The 19,567-nt window shown below is 37.2% G+C and overlaps 1 protein-coding gene across 3 annotated transcripts in view; it reads left to right on the top strand.

Moving 5' to 3' along the window:
- epha3 (eph receptor A3) overlaps positions 1 to 9,262 on the top strand; it is a 102,065-nt gene extending 92,803 nt beyond the window's left edge. The window contains exons 16-18 of one of the 3 annotated variants that reach the window (XM_072397257.1): positions 2,474 to 2,629; positions 5,225 to 5,343; positions 6,674 to 6,759. In XM_072397257.1, the coding sequence (XP_072253358.1) occupies positions 2,474 to 2,629; positions 5,225 to 5,306 (238 nt within the window). In that variant the 3' untranslated portion in view covers positions 5,307 to 5,343; positions 6,674 to 6,759. Of the gene's footprint in view, positions 1 to 2,473; positions 2,630 to 5,224; positions 5,344 to 6,673 lie in introns of all 3 variants that reach the window. The other 2 variants (XM_072397258.1, XM_072397256.1) reach the window with 2 other exon arrangements.
- Positions 9,263 to 19,567: the final 10,305 nt, after the last annotated feature.

Here is a 19,567-nt window from a genome sequence, read left to right on the forward strand (position 1 = left end):
AAAATCTAATGTTGCATTCTGCCAAATGGTACATGTACAGCGGGAAGCGATAATGAGGTTAGACCGAAATTGATGCCGCTTTTGTTCGGAATCTTGTTCCTGAATATATGAAATGGAAACGCTTTGGAGCCCTTCATCCCCACCCCCCCACCTCACACATGTAAAGACCTATGGTAGTTATATACCACACATATATATATATATATATATGTAGCTCATGTTAGATTGAAAAAGAATGAATAAAAATTAAAAAAATTAAAAAAGGGGTCTCAAATACCGTGTAGATGATTTTAGATAGATGATAAGAATTAATTAGTTTCAAAAGGCTTCCCAATAAAGACAGTTTAAGTAAGTGTGTATTGTTATGAGTATGCTTGTGGGAAGGAATATTTAGTGCTGGGACTGTATTGGAATGGAAGTTAAGCAAAGTTACCCTTTAAAATCTGGAATGTGGTTCAAAGCAGAAAGTATAAAATCTGTGAAAATATCAGTAAATGTTTTAGTTTGCCTTTCATTAGCATCTACAGTAATTAGTGCACAAATGACAACAAATAAATTATGAACATTTTCCTCACACATTTTGGAATTAAACACTAGTTGCTTCATCTGTCAGACATAATTAAACACTGGGGAATGGTTGGTGTGCCAGTGCAGCCTAGCCCTTCTGTTTGGGATATGCAAAGCATTTCAGCCATTTTGCATGAATGATCTGACACATGACATACTCTTGACTCAGCAACATGCACACACATGCACATGACATTTGCTGTCAGGGCTTTCTGCCAGAAACCTGTTTTCTTTTTTTTTTCTTTTTTTTGGCAGCCCTTGTTGCTTACCATGTCTGTAGCATTATTAATGTCTATTTAACCTAAACTGCAATGTTTTGCTAAATATAATGAGTTCACTTGCCATAACCAAAATAGTTTTGTTGGTTTTCATCAAATCATGTATAATTAAAATAAGAATTAATTTGAGTTTGAAGAAAATATGTTATCTTTACAATTTAAACACATCATTTAAACATTTGTATAAAGTCAGCACTACCCACTTTTGGCAGTTTGTTGCATTTTATGTATATATTTTGTGTGTTTAGATGAGGGGGGCTGACTACTCTGCAGCAGTAATAGAGGAAAAGATTATCTTGATGTGATATCTTCTTACAGGGACTGTTTCAATTCAAGCCATGATGTTTTCCAAACCTTAACCTCCTTGTTTTAAATTTATAAATTAGACAAAGTACCATTTAGTACATAACAATATAATTGCAGTTTTAAATTCCTCACCTTAACCATGTCATTTTTTATACTAAGCTTAATGACATAGTCTGTAATGTGGGAAACAGCAACAAAGCAGCACTGGTGCAAAGAGACAGCAACTGAATGACTTGGCGTTCACTTGGCACCTGGGTGTGTGGAGCCATACTCCAACCTTAAAACACACTTTTTGCCTGGTGAATATCAATCAACTGTTGACATGTCACTATTTCATGAAATGCAGTGACAATGTGTTACTATAAGGAGTTATTTTCCTGTGGTGACTGCACAAAAAACTGTGAAAATATTTTCTGAGAACACAGATCGATACACAAAATTTATCTTTTAACCTTATGTTTTACTACGAGACTAGGTTGGAATGCCATGCCCAGTTATGTCATCACAATAGTTTTTTGAGAGTAACTGCATGCCATGTATTTTGAAATGGTGACAGCCTGCAGCATGCAGGTATATAAGTTAGATATATGTTATTGCTACCGCACCTTTTAGTATTTCATGTGTGATACTGTAACATCACAGGATGACCTGTGCTTTTACCCTAACTCTATAACCATTTTGCATGTCTTTTAAATGGCATAAAATGGCATGTAACGGCTTAAAGTGCCAATACCAATACCAATACCTAACATGCAAAAGTGTGTTTGAAGTGGAATGCTATTTATACAAATTACCATGAGATCACATTGCCTAAATTCTTTGGCAAAATGGCAGAAAGGATTTTGACAGAAAGTCCGTCAGAAAGGCAAACTTCTCCCCATTGTGCTCACAGTACACTTATGCTCACATAAAATTGTAGCATGAGGCCTGCCTCTTGAGTGTCCACCTCCAGGTTTCGACCCCCTTTTATGGAAATGCATTTTAATCACTCCCAGTGCTCATCTGCTTGCATGGTTTGTGCTTTAGGGGACATACTTGGAGCTAGACGCCTATATAAACTCTGTCCACACTCAATATTCACATAGTTATAGAAATAGTTCCCTTCTACAAGCGGTGGCTGACTGCTGCCCAGACAGCACCTGTCAGACAGTATATTAGATTGTCAGCTGATGATCGGGGTGATGCTTATGCACCTGTTTTTGTGAAACTATGTTATGAATGCTTGTGTTATTTAATATATGAAAATGTTACATATCATTTGTCGTTCCCTCCACATTTGTTTCTCTTTTGACTATTTGCTTATGTTACTTCTTTTCTTTCAGGCCAGCCAACTTATTGTTGGACAGGAGCAGTGCAGAGGTTCCCTCGATGGGTACCATGGGTGAGTGGATGGATGCGATGAGGACCTTGCCTTGCAAGGAGGCCTTCTCTGGGATCAGCTACAGCTCCTGTGACACCCTGGCCAAGACCTCCACAGAGTAAGACAGCAACACACACAAACACAGATATTAGGCCTCTCTGCCCATTCAAACGAGCAGTGTTTACAGGGCCCAAGTGCCAGAAGGAAAGCCCAGGAATTTCAAGAGACTCTTGTTGAAGTTCAGATAGACACGCACACTCTCGTACTTAGTACATAAAGAAAGCTTTGGAACCATTTCTAAAGATGTCCAGATGAGACTCACGGTTGCTCATAATGACAGCTCTTTAGCTGCCATTGCAGTGTTGCAAGTATGACCGGAGGGTAGGGTGAGAGCAGTTAAAGAAAGAGGAAAATAGAGTGACTTGAAAAAGAAAGAATGAGAGTGAGTAGAAGAGCTGTGAGTATCGAGGAGGAGTCTATTGACCGAGAAAATGAGATGGGAGATTTGACTAAAAAAAAGAATAAAGAGAGGGGGTCCTTTGAAAGAGAAAATAAAGACATAGCTGTCAAGTAGGTGTGCAGAAAAATGGCACTCCTCATGTTCTAGGGCATTGAAATGCAAAGCTAAGACAAAGCAACAACTGTCATAAAGTTTGATGCCAAATAAACTGCAGGAATTACAGTATGATAAATCTTAGCTGTAAATGACGACTGCCTGTTTTGACTGCCTGACTGACTTTTTGTTTTCTTTTAAATATATATCCCGGCACAAAAATATTGATGTCCTCTGAAATTGTGGGTCAGTATCTGGAAATTAGGAATTCCCTGCACAGTGACTAGACTTGGACTTGGATTGATTAACAAAACTCTTTTGGACTTAAGTTCAGCTATTTTGGTCATCCAGTTTCAGCAGTGTATCTTGTTCTTTTTTTTTTTTTGCTGAACCTGATTCTGTCTCACTCTCACCCCTTTTTCCCCCCGTCGCTCTGTTGGCCTGCTGCTGCTTTAATTGATGTGGAATGCAACAGGGTAAATAATTGGACATATCTAAGCATTGTGATCAAAGCAGCCATTCACTGTGTTGATGGCAGCAGTGGGGGCAACTGGTGAATGGTGGTCAGTGCTACATGCAGTTGTAACTCAATAGCCTCACAAATCAGGCAGTAATTAAGAGTATTGGGCTTAATTTGTTCGATAGAAGCACTTTGTTATGAATGACCATTCAAATAGTGTTGCATTGTGAAGTTAATATAATTAGTTAGCTATAGCGCTATGAGGAAAAATTTCACGACATGGGCTGCTCCAAAATGTGTGATTTGTTAGAATTTAATCTCTTGTAATTCATATATCTGTATTATAATGGTTTATGCCAAAGACACCAAGATTCCTTGTGTATGTTTTTTTCTTCTCAGGTCATTTGTCATCACATTTAAATCAATGGATTTCAATGAAAACTTTTCTTCAGTCAACATTTTAAACACGAATGCTTGCTCTACAGTGTAATGAATCACAGACGCATTGCAGCTGAATAGCCTCACGCTCGAAAAATTATATCAATCTACAAAACATTCTCTGTGGGTGGATGCTAAATTGGATCAGTACTGTATTAATCCACTGAATGCTGCCTCTAAGACACCCAAGCTCAGCTACAAGGCTAGCAGCCTTGGCTCCGACTATGTTCTGCTCAATATAGATTTCTCTATTGATTTGTACGGTCTTAATCTAGTCCTTGATATTCAGCACAAGGCTTGGCAATGTTCTGACCTGAGAGGAACAGTTATCATACTTGGCTGAAGCAAGCTGACTCATCTTCTGCAGTAATTGATTAATCCTTTTTGGAGAGTAGGACAGACTCAATAAAAAATAGAGCATCATTTACAATATAATTTGCATTTGCATCCGAGTGCACGCAAAGTTCATTTCTGGTATTCCATTGAGGAAGTGATTAAGTTGACCCGAAGTGCTGGACTAATTGAAGTAAATTTATTTTTATTGCACGACAAAGTGCATGGCAGAACAACATATTATATAATAGTCTACACGTAAGCTTTGGTTTGACACAAGGATTTTTGGGGGATGGGAGATGGTGATGAACACTTAACTGTTCATTTTTCAGCTGTTTCTTTTCTTCAGTGTTTTGGATTAATAATTAGATGAGTAATTCACATTTCATGCTGTATTTGTTTATTGTATTTGTGTTTTACTTATATTTTAGTTAGAAAATTGACTTGCTGTGCATTAGAAAGGGAATTTACATAAGTTGTTTCAAATCCTCTGTTCTGAGAAACAATGTTGCTGTTTCCCATTCTAAGACAATGCCCTAAACTGCAGGTAAATGCAGCAACACCAACCGATATCAAAGCAAGAGCTGGAGCTGTGTAAATCCATCAACAATGAAAATATTCTTATGTTCTTATGTTGAATGGAACCACACAGATGTAATACCTATATTGTATCTGACTTACTCAAACACAATATTATATAGAGCAGAGAAGAAGGAAATTGTTAAATGTTCTTTATTAGGATAGGGAAATCACAATAGCCACAAAGAATCTGGTTGCGAGAAAAATGGGATTTTCTGTAAGCAATACACACTTCAGGTTCAAAGTATCTTCCGCCTCAGTTTATTCCCAAAAATGTGTATGAAATGCCATCCAAGACAGAAGAATTGTTGCATATTGTGTTAACATGGCTGGGCCTGGCTGTTTCTCAGTAGAGTGGTTCTGACGGAGGTCCACGTCACACCAGCCACATGCCCAGAATGGGAGCCATCCATGGGGATCACCACCCTCTAACACTCAGCTCCTCTCCACCCTACTCAGACACTGGATGGTGGGTGGAGGACCGAGATGCAAGCCCTGTCTGAGATCAAAAACTTACCTCTATAACCACTCCTGGACTTCCTCTTTTTAAAGGGATAGTTACTTTCAGTGTTGTGATATCATAGTTGCTTGAAATATAATAATCATTATATGTTGCTATATATATATAAAAAAATATCTTTACAATATTGCAATTTCATAGCAAATGTATTTAATAAAAAATAAAACTTGTTTTAATATAATGCAGTTAACAGCAGATCAGTATTCAAACTTTTTTTTCATATATTCTTCTCTAATTGGAATTGATTTAACCGAAAATCATCACAAATAATTGGAGTTGTCTATTAAGATAAAAAGTAAAGAGATAAAGCTTTGTTGATATTTGTCACATTGAAGTTGACTATCCCTTTATATTGTCACACAGAGTGAAGCTGATGAGTTTCTGGGTTATATTGTTTCTTAATGGCTGCTTTTGCAAACTAAATGCCCTGCTTGCGTCTGAAATTTAAAAAATCTAGTTTTCATAATATGTCACTCTTAGAAACCTAATAATGACTGAAGTATCTGTTTTAGTCTTACAGTAATTCTGCCTGCATTCCACTGCTTATACTAATATATCACATTAATTTGGAGAAAAGGATGTTCTCAACATGTGCTGTACTTTACATATGTTCCAATCTCAGCAATGCTTTGTTTATATTGCTCTGTATATGCTGTGTTCTGGAAAGCCGTTGCCAGTCTATGTGTCAGAATTGGCTCAATAATTTAATCAAGTACAACTAAGTACTTTGTGTATTTCAGGTTTACACTGCATAACACTCTTAACAATTTTACCCAAGCAACGTGTGTCTTTTAAACAAGTGTTCTTTTCCTCAATGCATGTACAGTAACATATTTTCTGAATGTGTGAAAATATTAACAAGATACCTTTGGATAAGTGTTATGTCCTACACATGCCCCGGTGCTGCTCCTGTCCATATACATGCACCAACCCCCGTTGAGGAAATCCAGTTCAATGCAATTCAGGAAACTTGGTATATTCTGAACTGTGCTTCTTGCACACCATTGTTTCCCCTCACTGACAGGGTCATGATAGCAACTGTCATTGCGGCCTTCTGGGAAATGCAGTATTTTGTGAGTGACAGTTTCACAGGACAGTGAAGGGAGCAGCACGGGGAGCATGTCATTAAATGTCACATGGGTGTCACAGTCACCATCACTAACACACACTTTGCATTTTTTTTTCCTCCCCATCTTTCCCTATGCCTGATTGTGTCTCATTTATTTCCAACCTCTCATCCCCTCCCATCTCTTGTCTACTCCTCTTCTTCACAAACTAGGGATCTGAAAAAGGTTGGAGTGACTATTGTAGGACCGCAGAAGAAGATAGTGAGCAGCCTGAAAGCCCTAGATTCCCACACCAAGAATGGCCCGGTACCTGTTTAAAAAAAAAAATGAACCCAGCAAATGAAGACCACCAGAGACTTTTCTGTTGGTCTGTGTTGACTTACTCTAACACAGTGGCTGCAATTCTAAACTTGAAATGGGGGACAAATATGATACGATTCATAAGATGTCTTTCATTGTTTTGTTGAAAGACAGAGTTCTGACAGAGAAGTGGGAAAGAGTTCAGAGCAGACCTGCCAGTTAGTTAACTGGCTGAGTCAACCCTCTCCCCCCACGCCCAAGTTGAGATGCCTTACAGACTAATAGGGGGGTAGAGATCAGAGGAAAGATAAGGAAGTTAAAGAGACCTGATCAGGAAGACAAACCTGGACTAAACTGGGATACAGCCCGAGGATTAACATAAAGTGGAGTTCCCCATGACTGTGGCCTAGCCACATAACCTGCAGCCTGTGGATTGACACAGTGAAATTGCTGAGATGCCTCGTGTAGAGGATGGTGGACATCAGCAGCTGACCCGGATGTGGACCCCTCCTAGATTGATGAAATCTGAAGCTGAAGATTACATTGCAGCTATATACATTTACAGTCTCTGTTCACGAGAGAGCTGAGCTAATATGGACACCAGAAGCTAACCGAGCCATTTTACTCTGTAGCTCTAACCTATAGCATTTGCAGTCAGTAGACACACCACATAAAAGCAATAATGATATAATCCGTCAGATATATTCATTGTATGGAAGCCATGGGTCTGTCACATGTGTAATGTATTGAATGCTGTGCTTTTAAGGTACAGGGGCCATAACACACTTCACACACAGATTTTTTCTTTACAGTGACTTCTTTGTTCTATGTGCCAATGAACAGATTTTGTAAAGTACTGTTCCTTACCATCACTCTTTGTGTGAATTCTCAGGTTGTGTGCACTCTGTTTTCTCAATCAAGAGGAAACCGTTAGAGAGGACAGAGCAGAGTCTGGAACTGTCAGTGCATGTTAGGAATAGGATGGAAGGAAAAGTGGGAAATGTTGGAGAAAAATGGTGGTAAAAGATAACTTAAATATGATGAAGCAGTATCAGTTCTCTGTTGCAGATGTGGTTGGACTGCAGAATGCTTTTGAAATACCAGTTTGTGCTTGAGTTTCTTCATTAAGGAAGACAAGCTTGCACCATCCAGCCCACAAAATGCCAGGAATTCTTCCGTTGCCTGTCTAAGATTGCTACAGTAGGTTGATCAATCTGATATTGTGATACATCATTTGCTAATTAACTTATTAACAAAAGCCATGTTATATCATTAATTTCTTCTTTGATTGGAAATTTGGTGAAATAAAATAGCTTATTATAGTGTAAAACTGGGTTCTCATCCATAAATCCTGGTGTGTTCAATGCAAAATGTTGAGTGCCTCCTGTGGTTGGGCTGGGTCATGGTCGGATCAGCAAGCAAAAAGTTTTCGTTTTAGTTTGATTTATAAGAAAGTCAGTCTTTTTCTCTGTGTTCTGTTCAGGGTGCAGGATTAATCAACAATCCCCCCAAAATACAAAGGTATGAAAATGCCCTGAAAGAGAAGTACTGGTTCTAATAAATGACTGCTTTCCAAAACAGCAACCCATTATATGTCCAAGGAGGGATTTCCTAAAGGCACCTTAAAAGATCTTTATACTAGAAAGTACAAATTTAAAGATGCTAGTCTCCTGCTTTGATGTCACCCAGCCGATCACTTCTGTACTTTGTGCTATTGGATGGGTAGTATTAAACCAAGAGGATGCTATCTTCCTGAGTCTTTGAGCACTTAGTACACAGTATTGGAGCACTTTGAATAGACATGTTATTGCCTTGGCTGTAGACTACGCTTGATTATTGTACAGGGGTAATGTTGGTGCTTTTGGGAAACCCATATCTATTCAGTCTGTAAGTTCTGTCTTCTGTTACTCGGTCTACCTGTGGATGCTGCTGTTGCTGCTATGTGTTCCAATTAGCATGTACATAATGTAAACCAAGCAACTAGCGCTACAGATCCCACTATGTGTACATGGCCGTCCCTTTTTTGTACAAATGTTTGTATGTATAAATGACTGAATAAAAATTGTGCAACATTTTTAATTAAAAAAGGAGACAAAAAACATCTGTATTATATTTTATCTTATTTTGAATTATATTTGTCAGCTTTTTCTACAATAAAAAGGCAATTATGGTTACTTTATTTATTTGTTAACATTTTAAAGTGCATTGTTGATTATTTTTTTTGAGCATAAGGTAAATTATATGTCAGTGCTGTCTGTGTTATGATTTTTAACATACTTTATAAACCTGAGGCATCTGAGAGAGCAATACTGTAATGAACCCTATCCAGATCCCTCATTTTTTTTGTCTCAAGACTGATCCAAGTGTCTGTTTGAGAGTTTTTGTGTCCAGATGTAGATGGCCTTGTCTACTAATGTAAAATGGTTTGTAGTGGAATCATTTATATTTTTATAATAAATATTCGCAAAAAATATTTTCCAAAAAAAAAATGGATGATGATAGATCTGCTCCTGTGTTTTATTTTTGATCACACGATTCTCTCACAGGCCAGAAAATTATGTTGGCTCTTGTTTTTTAAGTCTAATTAAATGTCAACATGTTTCAACAAGGTCATAAGTGAAAGCTTTTTATCTGAAATGTGAAAGTCCGTAGTCATTCAACCAAAATACATTGTGCAATGTTAAGAAGGGTAAATTTTACAAAGTAAAAAACACATCAATATTTTTTTCTCAATTTGAGCAATGATTGTACAAATGATATAGATTTGTGGTTTACATGGAGCATTTAAATTAGGAATACAAATATTTCTGCCTAATGTTTATATATGACTGATATTCAGCTGGTAGACTGTAATCAGTTGATCTGCAGATGGGATAACAGCAACCGATGACAGTAACCAAGATTTGTCTGTTTTTTCCTGGTTTTGTTGCATTTACAGTACCTCAAAAGTATTGAGATTTACTTACATTTTACATAAAAGTGGCTTAAAGGTCTTTTGCAAATTATATATTTTTATTTACACAAAGGACCTCTTATGTGAAAGGTAATAGACAGGTTTTTTTTAACATACATTTGTATGAGTGTGCTATTCTTTTTTCTTTCTTATACACAAATCATTGTTTCCATGGCATTAAAGGGAAAAAAACACATCATATAAATCTTCTGTATTGGGTGATTAAAAAAATCATAAAATTATCCACAATGGACATGCAAAAGTAATTGGAGTGCTGGGTTGATCATTAAAAATACAAGAAGTATCCCCATTGTTATGTGAACCTTACAGAATGAAAACCAATCAGGATGAGGTCTTGGTACAGGAGCCAGACAAATGCATTCATCAAGGTACAGGAAAAGCTATTGGGATTCTCTCAAAATCCTCCAGAATAACAGTTAGATTATGAGATTCAAAGTCTTCTGTGCTAGTGAAACAAACATCGAACTACTTGATCGACATTCTGTATGGCTGTTTATTGTTTCCTCAAAAGGGGCTGAGAAACATGAAAGAATAGAGAAAAGATGGTAACACATGGAGATTGGCTGTGAAATCGTGCTTCCCATCCAGCATGTTTAAGTTTGAACAGTGCTGCCAAGAAGAACAAGGGTAACCTCCAAATGAAAGCTGCAGGCTTTCTGGATCATTCCCAAGAAGCCATTGCTGTCAAGGGTGCTTCAACCTACAACACAGAGTGGAGTCTGAATACTTATGTAAATAAGATGTTTCAGACTTGCAGGACAATCTGAAAACCACACTTTGCCATAGTGTGCCTGCAGAATTTAGATTTTGCATAGATTTTTGATGAGTCTTAAACATAATCAGATGTTGAAACTTGAAAGTCAGAAATTAGATAATTAGACCCCTACTCATCCAAAGGTGTGCTTGCTTGGACTCTAATATTCTGCTAAATTTGAGGTAAATCAGATGAGAAGATCAGAAAATTTTGCAGTTTCATAATAAAGCCTCTTAAGTGTTCACAATTTGAAGTCTCCAAAGTTGATACATGACTACCTTTTTAAAAATTTTAATGTGTCTTTTGCCATGTAGTATGTGAAACAGTACATTTAACATACACAATAACACTTAAAAAGAGGGAACAGCCACTGCTATTAATCTGTGGGCTGTCATACAAAATGAGTTCATATCCTATCCGACTCAACAGGTCTAATGTCCAATTATACAGGGTGAGGGTTATAAATTGAATCCTATCACTTAAACTACACCATACACGAAACAAAAAGTGACTTAAGTATTGCTATTTCATCATTTCAGAGCCTTTTATTGATGCTTCCATGTTTTTGCACAGTACAAATATTGCTATTATAAGTTTTGGAGGTAGACAGGGCTGTTTGAAGATGTTCACAAAGAACAGAAACATAAATAACTACATTTATTAGCTAGGTGCCTGCTCATGAGCGAGCTTTAAACTGAGCATGTTTGCATGTATTACTACTACGTGTATTACTATTACTATGTTTGCATGTACTAACCAATCTGATTTGTTTTAAATTACCTGTGCTAATTGACATTATTATGAAAATTTTCAATCAGAAAACTAAGATCTGTATTTGCAGTGCACACTAGTCAACTGTCACAAGAGTCCACCACCATCCATTTTGATATTTCTCAACAGAGGACCTACGTCTCTTTGTCTGCAAATCTTCCACATCTGTTGCAACTTAAGCCTCTGTTTCTTATCCCTCCCACCCTACTCCTCGTTTCCTTGCCCGAATCTAATAAAGCATTTTGTTTCCGATCATCCATGGTTAAAGTTGATTTGTTGAATGACTTTAAAGTAGAATATCTGTATTTTTCTCTTTTTTCTGTCTTGAGGGAGGATGAATTGTGTCAGCAAGGGGCAGAGCAATGGTCGCTCTGCTCAAAGTTGAAAAGCTGACACTATCCAGATGTTCCCAGGCAGATGTGCACAGAGAGGAAAAAAAATACAGGACATTGTTCTACTTGAGTCAGGAAATGCTGAACACAGTATGCATGACAACACCACCAGTTTGATCTTGTTTTCATCTATAAAACTGCTGTGATACTGAAACCACCGGGCCAATGGGATATACGAAAGGATGGGGAATGTGACAGATGTAGAAAAAGAGAAAATTCTGAGATGATGATGATGCATACAAAGTCTGTGCTGGAGGTATGATATTTGTGGCAGTCCTGTCCAAGTAGATAAGAACTTTTTGAACAATGGCATACTATAATACAATACTGCAGGGGAAGATTAGCCAGCACCATTCATCATCCTGCTTCGCAGCACACTGTTGAAATGTACTTCTCTATTGCAGATACAGAGGACAAGGTTCCACTTGGAAAGTAATGATAATGGGAAAACAAAGTCATGATGTGTAAAATGGATTTCCCACTTTGAACAGGGGTAACACACAATCATCAAAAAGACAGCTCTGCAACACCTTGGTCCTTCTTTTCCATTTCTTTTTTTTTTGCCAGCTATGACTGTTTCCATACAGAACAGAACCATCACTGACAGATTTGTCACCATGGCTTTCTATTTCTATCTTATTTGAGTGACTAGTGCACCTTCTTTGTGGGTCAAACCATCCCTTCAGCCCCCAAGCTTATGCATCCACATAATATGAGGGAAACATTGGAGAAATCACACAAAGCAAAAATAACCTTTCTCCTAGAACCATATTCCTCTGATTTAAGGCCAGTGATTTTAATTGTAAAGCGATATAACTGTACAGACTTCGAACATTCTTATTTTGCATAGCAATTTTAGTACATTTCTGGAACTCATTTTTCTGTATGCATTATGTGGAGCTTTTGAAAAGAAATTAAACATATTCTTCTTTGATAAAGAGCAAGACTACAGGTCACATCCCATCCTCCTTGTAAAGCAACATCTCCTTCCTTTGAAGCCTGCTCCGTGGCCTCATATCTCTATCTCTCCTCTCTTCCTTTTAGGTTTGTTGTACAAACAGGCCTCAAGCTGTGTGCAGCTGCTTTACAGGGCCTGACGCCATGTTGAAAACTTCTAATGTTCTGTTCAGCTACCCCTCTGGCCTGCTGAGAGGATGTCAGGCTTGTAACCTTACTTCCTGAGTTCAGAGTTCACTGATAAAGGACTGGGATGTCATGTGTTAATTATCTTTGTTGCACACCATGTTTATCTGCGTGCAGTTGTTGAAGAATTAATGTTTTGCTCCTCTAGCATTGTGCAGAATGTGCAAGAACACACACAAGCAGTGCTGACATAAACAAGATCTTATTTGTACACTGCAGGGAGTACTAAGCTGTCACAATACTATATCCACCACACAGTGCACACATTGAAAGATAAATGGATATTGGTGGTTGAATTGTAACATCTGAGTTCTCTATGGAACCTACAGCAAACACATCCAGACTGTTTAATCATCGATGTAACACACAGTGTTATCACCACAGCACACATTCGCACACAGGTCCCAGGACTGTGGCGCTTAGACAGCTTCTGTCACTTTAACAAATGATGCCATCACAAAGGAAACAAAAGGCATCATCACAGCTTCCTCACCAGTGGGTGTATGGTGCAGAGACACCTTCTGGAAATCTGTCTTCTTCAGTGGAAACAACAGGAATGTGTGTATTTACTCAGCCAAGGCCATATAGGTAAAACCACTCTCCCTGGGGTGTCTCAAGTGTGACAAACATGAGAAAAAACAAACATTTTTACATGTTCCCATAAGTAGTTTAAGATTTAGAGAGTTTCATCGCCCAATGGATTTCCAACTGGATCATCCATAAGTGCATGCCAGAAAAAAAACTGATTCAGAGTGTGCTGTGTCTTTAAATAACAAAAACAAGACCTGTGATTTTAACCATGAGTCTATTTAGATCACATTCTATCCCATATTGAGGTGTTCATGTATGGGAATAAATATGGTATTTACCTGAAGTTCATTTACCTGACAAAGATGGAAAATCCTAACACTGACAATGCTTAGTTTTCCTTGTGTCCTCCATCCACACCAGATCCTAAAATATATATATAACTTGCATGTGTAAGACTTTAGGCTATTAGGTACAACAAGATCATTAGACCATAAATATTTCTATGTTAAAATGCTCAGGAATTCTTTCAAAGACAGTCAATGTATGAAGGTGTTTAGAAAAGGGCTTTAAAGAAGTTGCTGAAAATACTTTTATGTCTGTGGTATTTCAACTTTGTGTATATCCTTCTTTTACCCTTTTTTAACCACACTTTGTTTTAATGTTCTATATCTATGTGATAATGTTTTCTTTAAACTCAGAGATACCACAACTCTGTCCTATTTAGTAAAATATGCCTTGAAGCACAGCCCTGAATCCCTAAGATGAAGCTCAGAGTGAGAAGGCAATAATGAACCTGAAGAGGTGGTGTTATTACCGCTCTGTCTCTCCCTTAATGGCAGCAGCAAGGGTGTTGAGTAGTTGGTCTTGCCTGCTGTTGACACTGTTGTTCACTCCAGAGAAAATTGATTTTCCATGAAAGCTGAGTGATGTGGAGGGGCTGCTGGCCCTCTGATGTCAGCACTCTGTCATCTCTCCCTCTTTCTCTACTTCTACATCATCTTTATCACTATCTTTTAGCATTGCAGTTTCTCCTCCACTTCTCTCACTTGCTTTTGTTCACTTTCTCATGTCGTTTTTGTTAATTCTACCTTAATGACATCATGTAGCAACATGTGTAGTATCCTAACCTCAGACTCTTGGCATTCACTGCATATTGGTTGTAATTAAACAGATGTACTAACATCTCAAATAACACTTCCTCTCATCTCCTGTTTGGTAGAAAGCTGAATGATAGCACAAAAACATCACAATGCTAAAAAGCACTGTGATTTCCACTGCTGTCACATTGTTTGCATCATTCACATAATTTCACAATGTTGAGAGAACATGGCCTACGTTTGGTTTGTATTCAGTTCTTACAGATTGTTGCCAAAGGGTGAAGGGATTCATATGGCAATCTACAGAAGTCTTCTTTGTTAACGTACCTTTGAAATTAGCATAAACAAAAAAATCTCTGCCATTACCCATAATCTGATTTTTAAAAATGCATTTTTGCGTCACTGAGACATCAGTCTCATCAATTAATGGAAATGGTGCTTAATATGACTTCCATGACAAATTAATTGTGTGAGTTCAATATCAAGTTTGTTTAGGATTATCTAAATCATTAGGGCTTTGAATTTTAAAGCAGTAACATTTGTGCTAGCTTCAAAAAAGCTGGCCTGGGACCACAAAAGATGATGTGATACCACTATGAAAAAGACTAAAAAAACAGTCCCTCAATTCCAGACTAATGTATAATATGTTTCAACACAGAAATTCAAATAATATGGGTAATCTTTGATGCTATGTATTATTCAGAGTATGAACAAAGATTGAAACCTAATTTGATCTTCCTTCATCTGGATGGAAACCACTACACGAGAATACTTCTGGAAATAATTCTCAGTGATAACAGTTTGAAATCAATCCATGCAGCATAATAAATAAATAAATAAATGAACAAGAAAATCCAGAAATGCCACTACCTTTTTGGGCTAAAGCACACATACATTGCTCTAAGTAGAGCAGTCTTTTGAACCTTTGAATTCATTTAAAGTTTTCTTTGGAAGTCAAGAATGCCACACTCTCCAAACTAAAGAGGAAAGGGACATTCCAGATTGTTATCAGCGCATAGTTAAAAAGTCGAAGCAAATGACATGGGTAACTGGCATATGGTGTCATTCAAATTACAAATGACTTTTTACAGGGAAATACCTGACATCAAAATTGCCAGCAACAGTCTGAAGCAGCATGTCTTGGTATATATATACGATTTAATTAAAAACATTGCAAATAATTGGGTTTTGTTTTTTTCTTAAACTTTACATAAAACCCTGACATTTTTGGAAGCATGCTTTTTTTAGAGGCACTTTAGTACAATGTCAGCACACAATTGATTTTATATCATCTGTTATTTTTTGTGGTAGTTGTCAAGATTTTTCCAGATGCACACACACTTTCACAGGACCTAAAAAGTTATTTTCTCTTTCTCCCTTTCATGTTCTCCACTGCCCCATCTTTCCATCAACATATTAAAGTAATATATCACCTAGATCAAACCCAGTATGTGAGAGGCAGCAATGGACTGATTTAGTGGTGGGTTTCCTCTCAGTCTGAGAGTTTTATGACACGGGTCGAGGGCCATGGATACATTTCTGACAGGGAATCGCTTTGACTACTGGTATTTCTGGCACTTTTCATGCCTTCTCGCTCAGCTTGACCTCAGTGAATTGCTAGGCCACATGTTAATGCCACCACTGACTTAAACAGCTGAGTTCCAGAGGATGTTACAACCAATGCTTACCAGCTGCTACTGAGGTTAAGAGCTGGCCATATTTATCCTGTAGTGGGTTACCATATTGCTTCAAATGTGTTTCCAGAGACTTACCGTGAACAATGAAAATCACAAGCTTCCTCTCTACTTTATGCTACAAGGCACAAGCTTATCGCATTTTAATTTTGTTAAAGGATTCACAAAAACAATATATTGTGATATATCTTTAAAGTGATTTACATGTAATTTCTACACGTCTAGTGACCTAATATTCCTGAGTCATCTGTGACATTTCTTCCTCAACATGGTCTTGCCATAAGTTTGATTAAAAAAAAAAAACATTATATTTATTTAAATTTCCAAAGCAAAAAGTATGCCATTATTTTTGCTGAAACCCTGTTCTTACAACCTGTTTGTTTTCTTCACAGCACAGTCATTATGCATTTTTCATCTAGATCAAGAATTTGTTCTGTATTTTAAGTTATTGTACACAGTAACATGTCTGCCAAAAATGCGTGAGCGGTTAATGATCTATCCTTTCTAGATGAAAGGCTCTATCAGAGAGGGAAGGGAGTGTACTTACAAGTTGTTGTTTTTTACATCACGCTCATGGGGAAAAAAAGCATCTACTATCACACAATATTATGTCTTTCTCTATCAAAGGCATGAGACTATAACAGAATTCATGATTTAAATATATTTTACTGAGACCAAATACAGTAAAAAAAAATTGGAACTGAGGTTTGTCAAATTATCTTTTCTGCACTAACACTTCCTTCTCCAAATCACTGTTAGCTGATTAAAGCAATGTGATACATTGAGTATAGAAATATACATCTGAAAAAAATATTTTTTCATTAGAATACACTGATTTGATTGCCAGATAAGTCTCAGTCTGGACTATAATCATACCTCAAGCTCTATTGCTCAATTCAGATTTTTATTTTTTCCCATCCATTCATTTTCTATACCCATTTTCATATAATTCGGGGTCCATCACATGGCCACACAGAGACACACTCACGTATACCAGAAGAACATGCAAACTCCACACTCCCCAGCTAGGATTTTAACCTGAAACCGTCTTACTCTGAGGCAACTGTGCTAACCACCACACCACTGTGCAATTTTTTCTTCTCTTGTTTTTAGTTTTTGCATCAAGTTGTTTATTTGGCTGTTTTCCTTCATGTAGCATTTTATGACACTTATGTGTAAACAGATCACGTCCCTAAACTGACTTACATGCACATCAGAACATAACAAAGGCCTCTTGTGCCACTTGTTGCCATACAGAAGAAAACATAAAGACAGTAGCAGTTGGCATCAACTGTTTTATTTTCAGGTTCATATGATGTGGAAGTCAAAAAGCAAATTTGCAAGCAGATGATGACCCAGGGAATTTCTAAAAATGGCTTTTTGGAAGGCTGTGGCAACTACTTAGAGGAGGGATGGTGGGATTGAGATGTTAATGGTTTCACTGAACATTTCCTTCAGAATTTCAAAAATAACTACAAAAAAAGGTAAGGTTATCTGGGTTGTCCAAGAAAAACAATTTGGAAACCACAGGTTAATTTATGTGGGTTCTTTGTGTCTGCATCCAAAAAGCTATCATGCTGTCAGGCGCTTTATTGGTTAAAGTGTTTATCTTCTTTAAAATTATTTCATAGGTTTTTCAAAATTCCATTGATACTGCAACAGAGTTTATCTATGGACAATTTACCCTGTTTTGTTAGCTATATTTTTAAAGACAGGCTTATTAGGAACAACAGTAATCAGTAAAGCTTTTGCTAGCAGAGAAGTGTAAACCCAAATGCTAATGAGGTCTAACATTTCAGCATTACTCTTCTGAATGGCTTCATCGCTGCTTTCATTAATTTTTCTATCTGCAAGATGACTGCAGCTAACACAAAAATCCCCCAGAGAATGTTGTAGATGTTGAGTGAAAGCTGGTCTGGCAGTTTAGAATATACGGTCACATTTAAACCTATCCAACTTCTATCTGATGAGAACATATTTGAAAGCAGCCAAATTCTGAAAACTACCAGTTACAGTATCATGTGACCTGTACTGTTCACACTGTTACAAAAAATCCTTATTATCTGTGAGCAAAGAAAACTGTCATTTGGAACATTTTCACTGACATGGTAAACAGATAAAGTTTTCTCAAAAAACATTATCTAATGAAAATAGGTAAAAGAGCTGGAAATAATTGCTGTATTTGCTAAGGGGAGTGTTAAGAAACTTTGAGCTGAGACCTACATTGCATGCTGAATATACTAAATTCTATAATGAAGATTTGAATCGTCATGCAAGCGAATGTTTGTTTCTTTTGCTGAATGCTTGTGAGTGTCTACAAAGAATATGTTGACAGCATCTGTTAGAACGTTTGTGCATGTTTGCCGACTCAATGCAATACTCTTTCTAACGCAACATAATTTTCCCATTACACCACTGTCCCTGCATGCTGGTTTTGGTAATTTCCCATGGCCCTTGTGATTGGTTTGAAAGAATATGAAAAGAAAAGCATTTTTTCCTATTTTCCAGAACGTCAGGGGAGTGCAGCCAGCACTTTCTCCAGCACTGACACAGAATTGTGGGTCAAGTCTGGCTTTGCTATAACCACAATCAATGAAAGGGTAATCTAAAAACCTTTTGTAGTCTTATGATTCCACATGCACTCTTTTGATCTCTGTTGTTTTGATGAAAACTGGTAATTTTTAATTAGTTGTTCTTTGAATTAATTTTGCAACATTAGATGTGCTTATTCTGGCAGGTGGATATCTTGTGATAGTTTCAAGATGCCTTTTGAATTATTTTCCAAATGTGCCTTCATATTCCCTCATGATACTTAAAAAATCAACAACTGCCTGTGTCATTGGGACCTGGCAAATGTGGTCAGGGTGCTGGCAGTTCTTATGACTGTCTCAAAGTCCCTCTGAAATCAAAACAGTCTGTCATTTCATGTGTTTTCTTGAAATATGCCAAGGCAGATAGTCCTCCCCGGCAGGTTCCATCTAAAATTGGGCTTTTAAAATGCATGTAAACAACTGCAATCTAAATCTTTCAAAATCGAGCTTCTCCAAACTTACATACCAATACAATGCAGTTTAGGCTTGAATTACCATTGAAGAACCAACTAACCAACCAGATCCAGATGGGCCAGTTAACTCTGTACATGCTCCAAAGTTCCATCTTTTGCAAATTCTTGCAAAAACAGTAATAAACAAGGATATATTAATGAAGCTGAATTCCCAGAAAACTGTTCACATTTTTTTCTGTTTCTTTTGATCGAGTTTGAAAAACGTATCCAGTGATCGTTTAAAACATTTCCAGACTGTCACTCTACATTAATAAGATCCAGACTTTACAACAGCAGCATTATTAGACAAAATCATCATTTAAGTAACATATAGACAACTTGCAAAGTGAATTTGACTATACCCACAGGTACAATAATCTCTCAGTGAGAAAGTTAGAAGCGACAGA

This window comes from Leuresthes tenuis, unplaced genomic scaffold, assembly GCF_036924035.1.
Source record: "Leuresthes tenuis unplaced genomic scaffold, fLeuTen1.0.hap1 SCAF_12, whole genome shotgun sequence".
Classification (NCBI taxonomy): domain Eukaryota; kingdom Metazoa; phylum Chordata; class Actinopteri; order Atheriniformes; family Atherinopsidae; genus Leuresthes; species Leuresthes tenuis.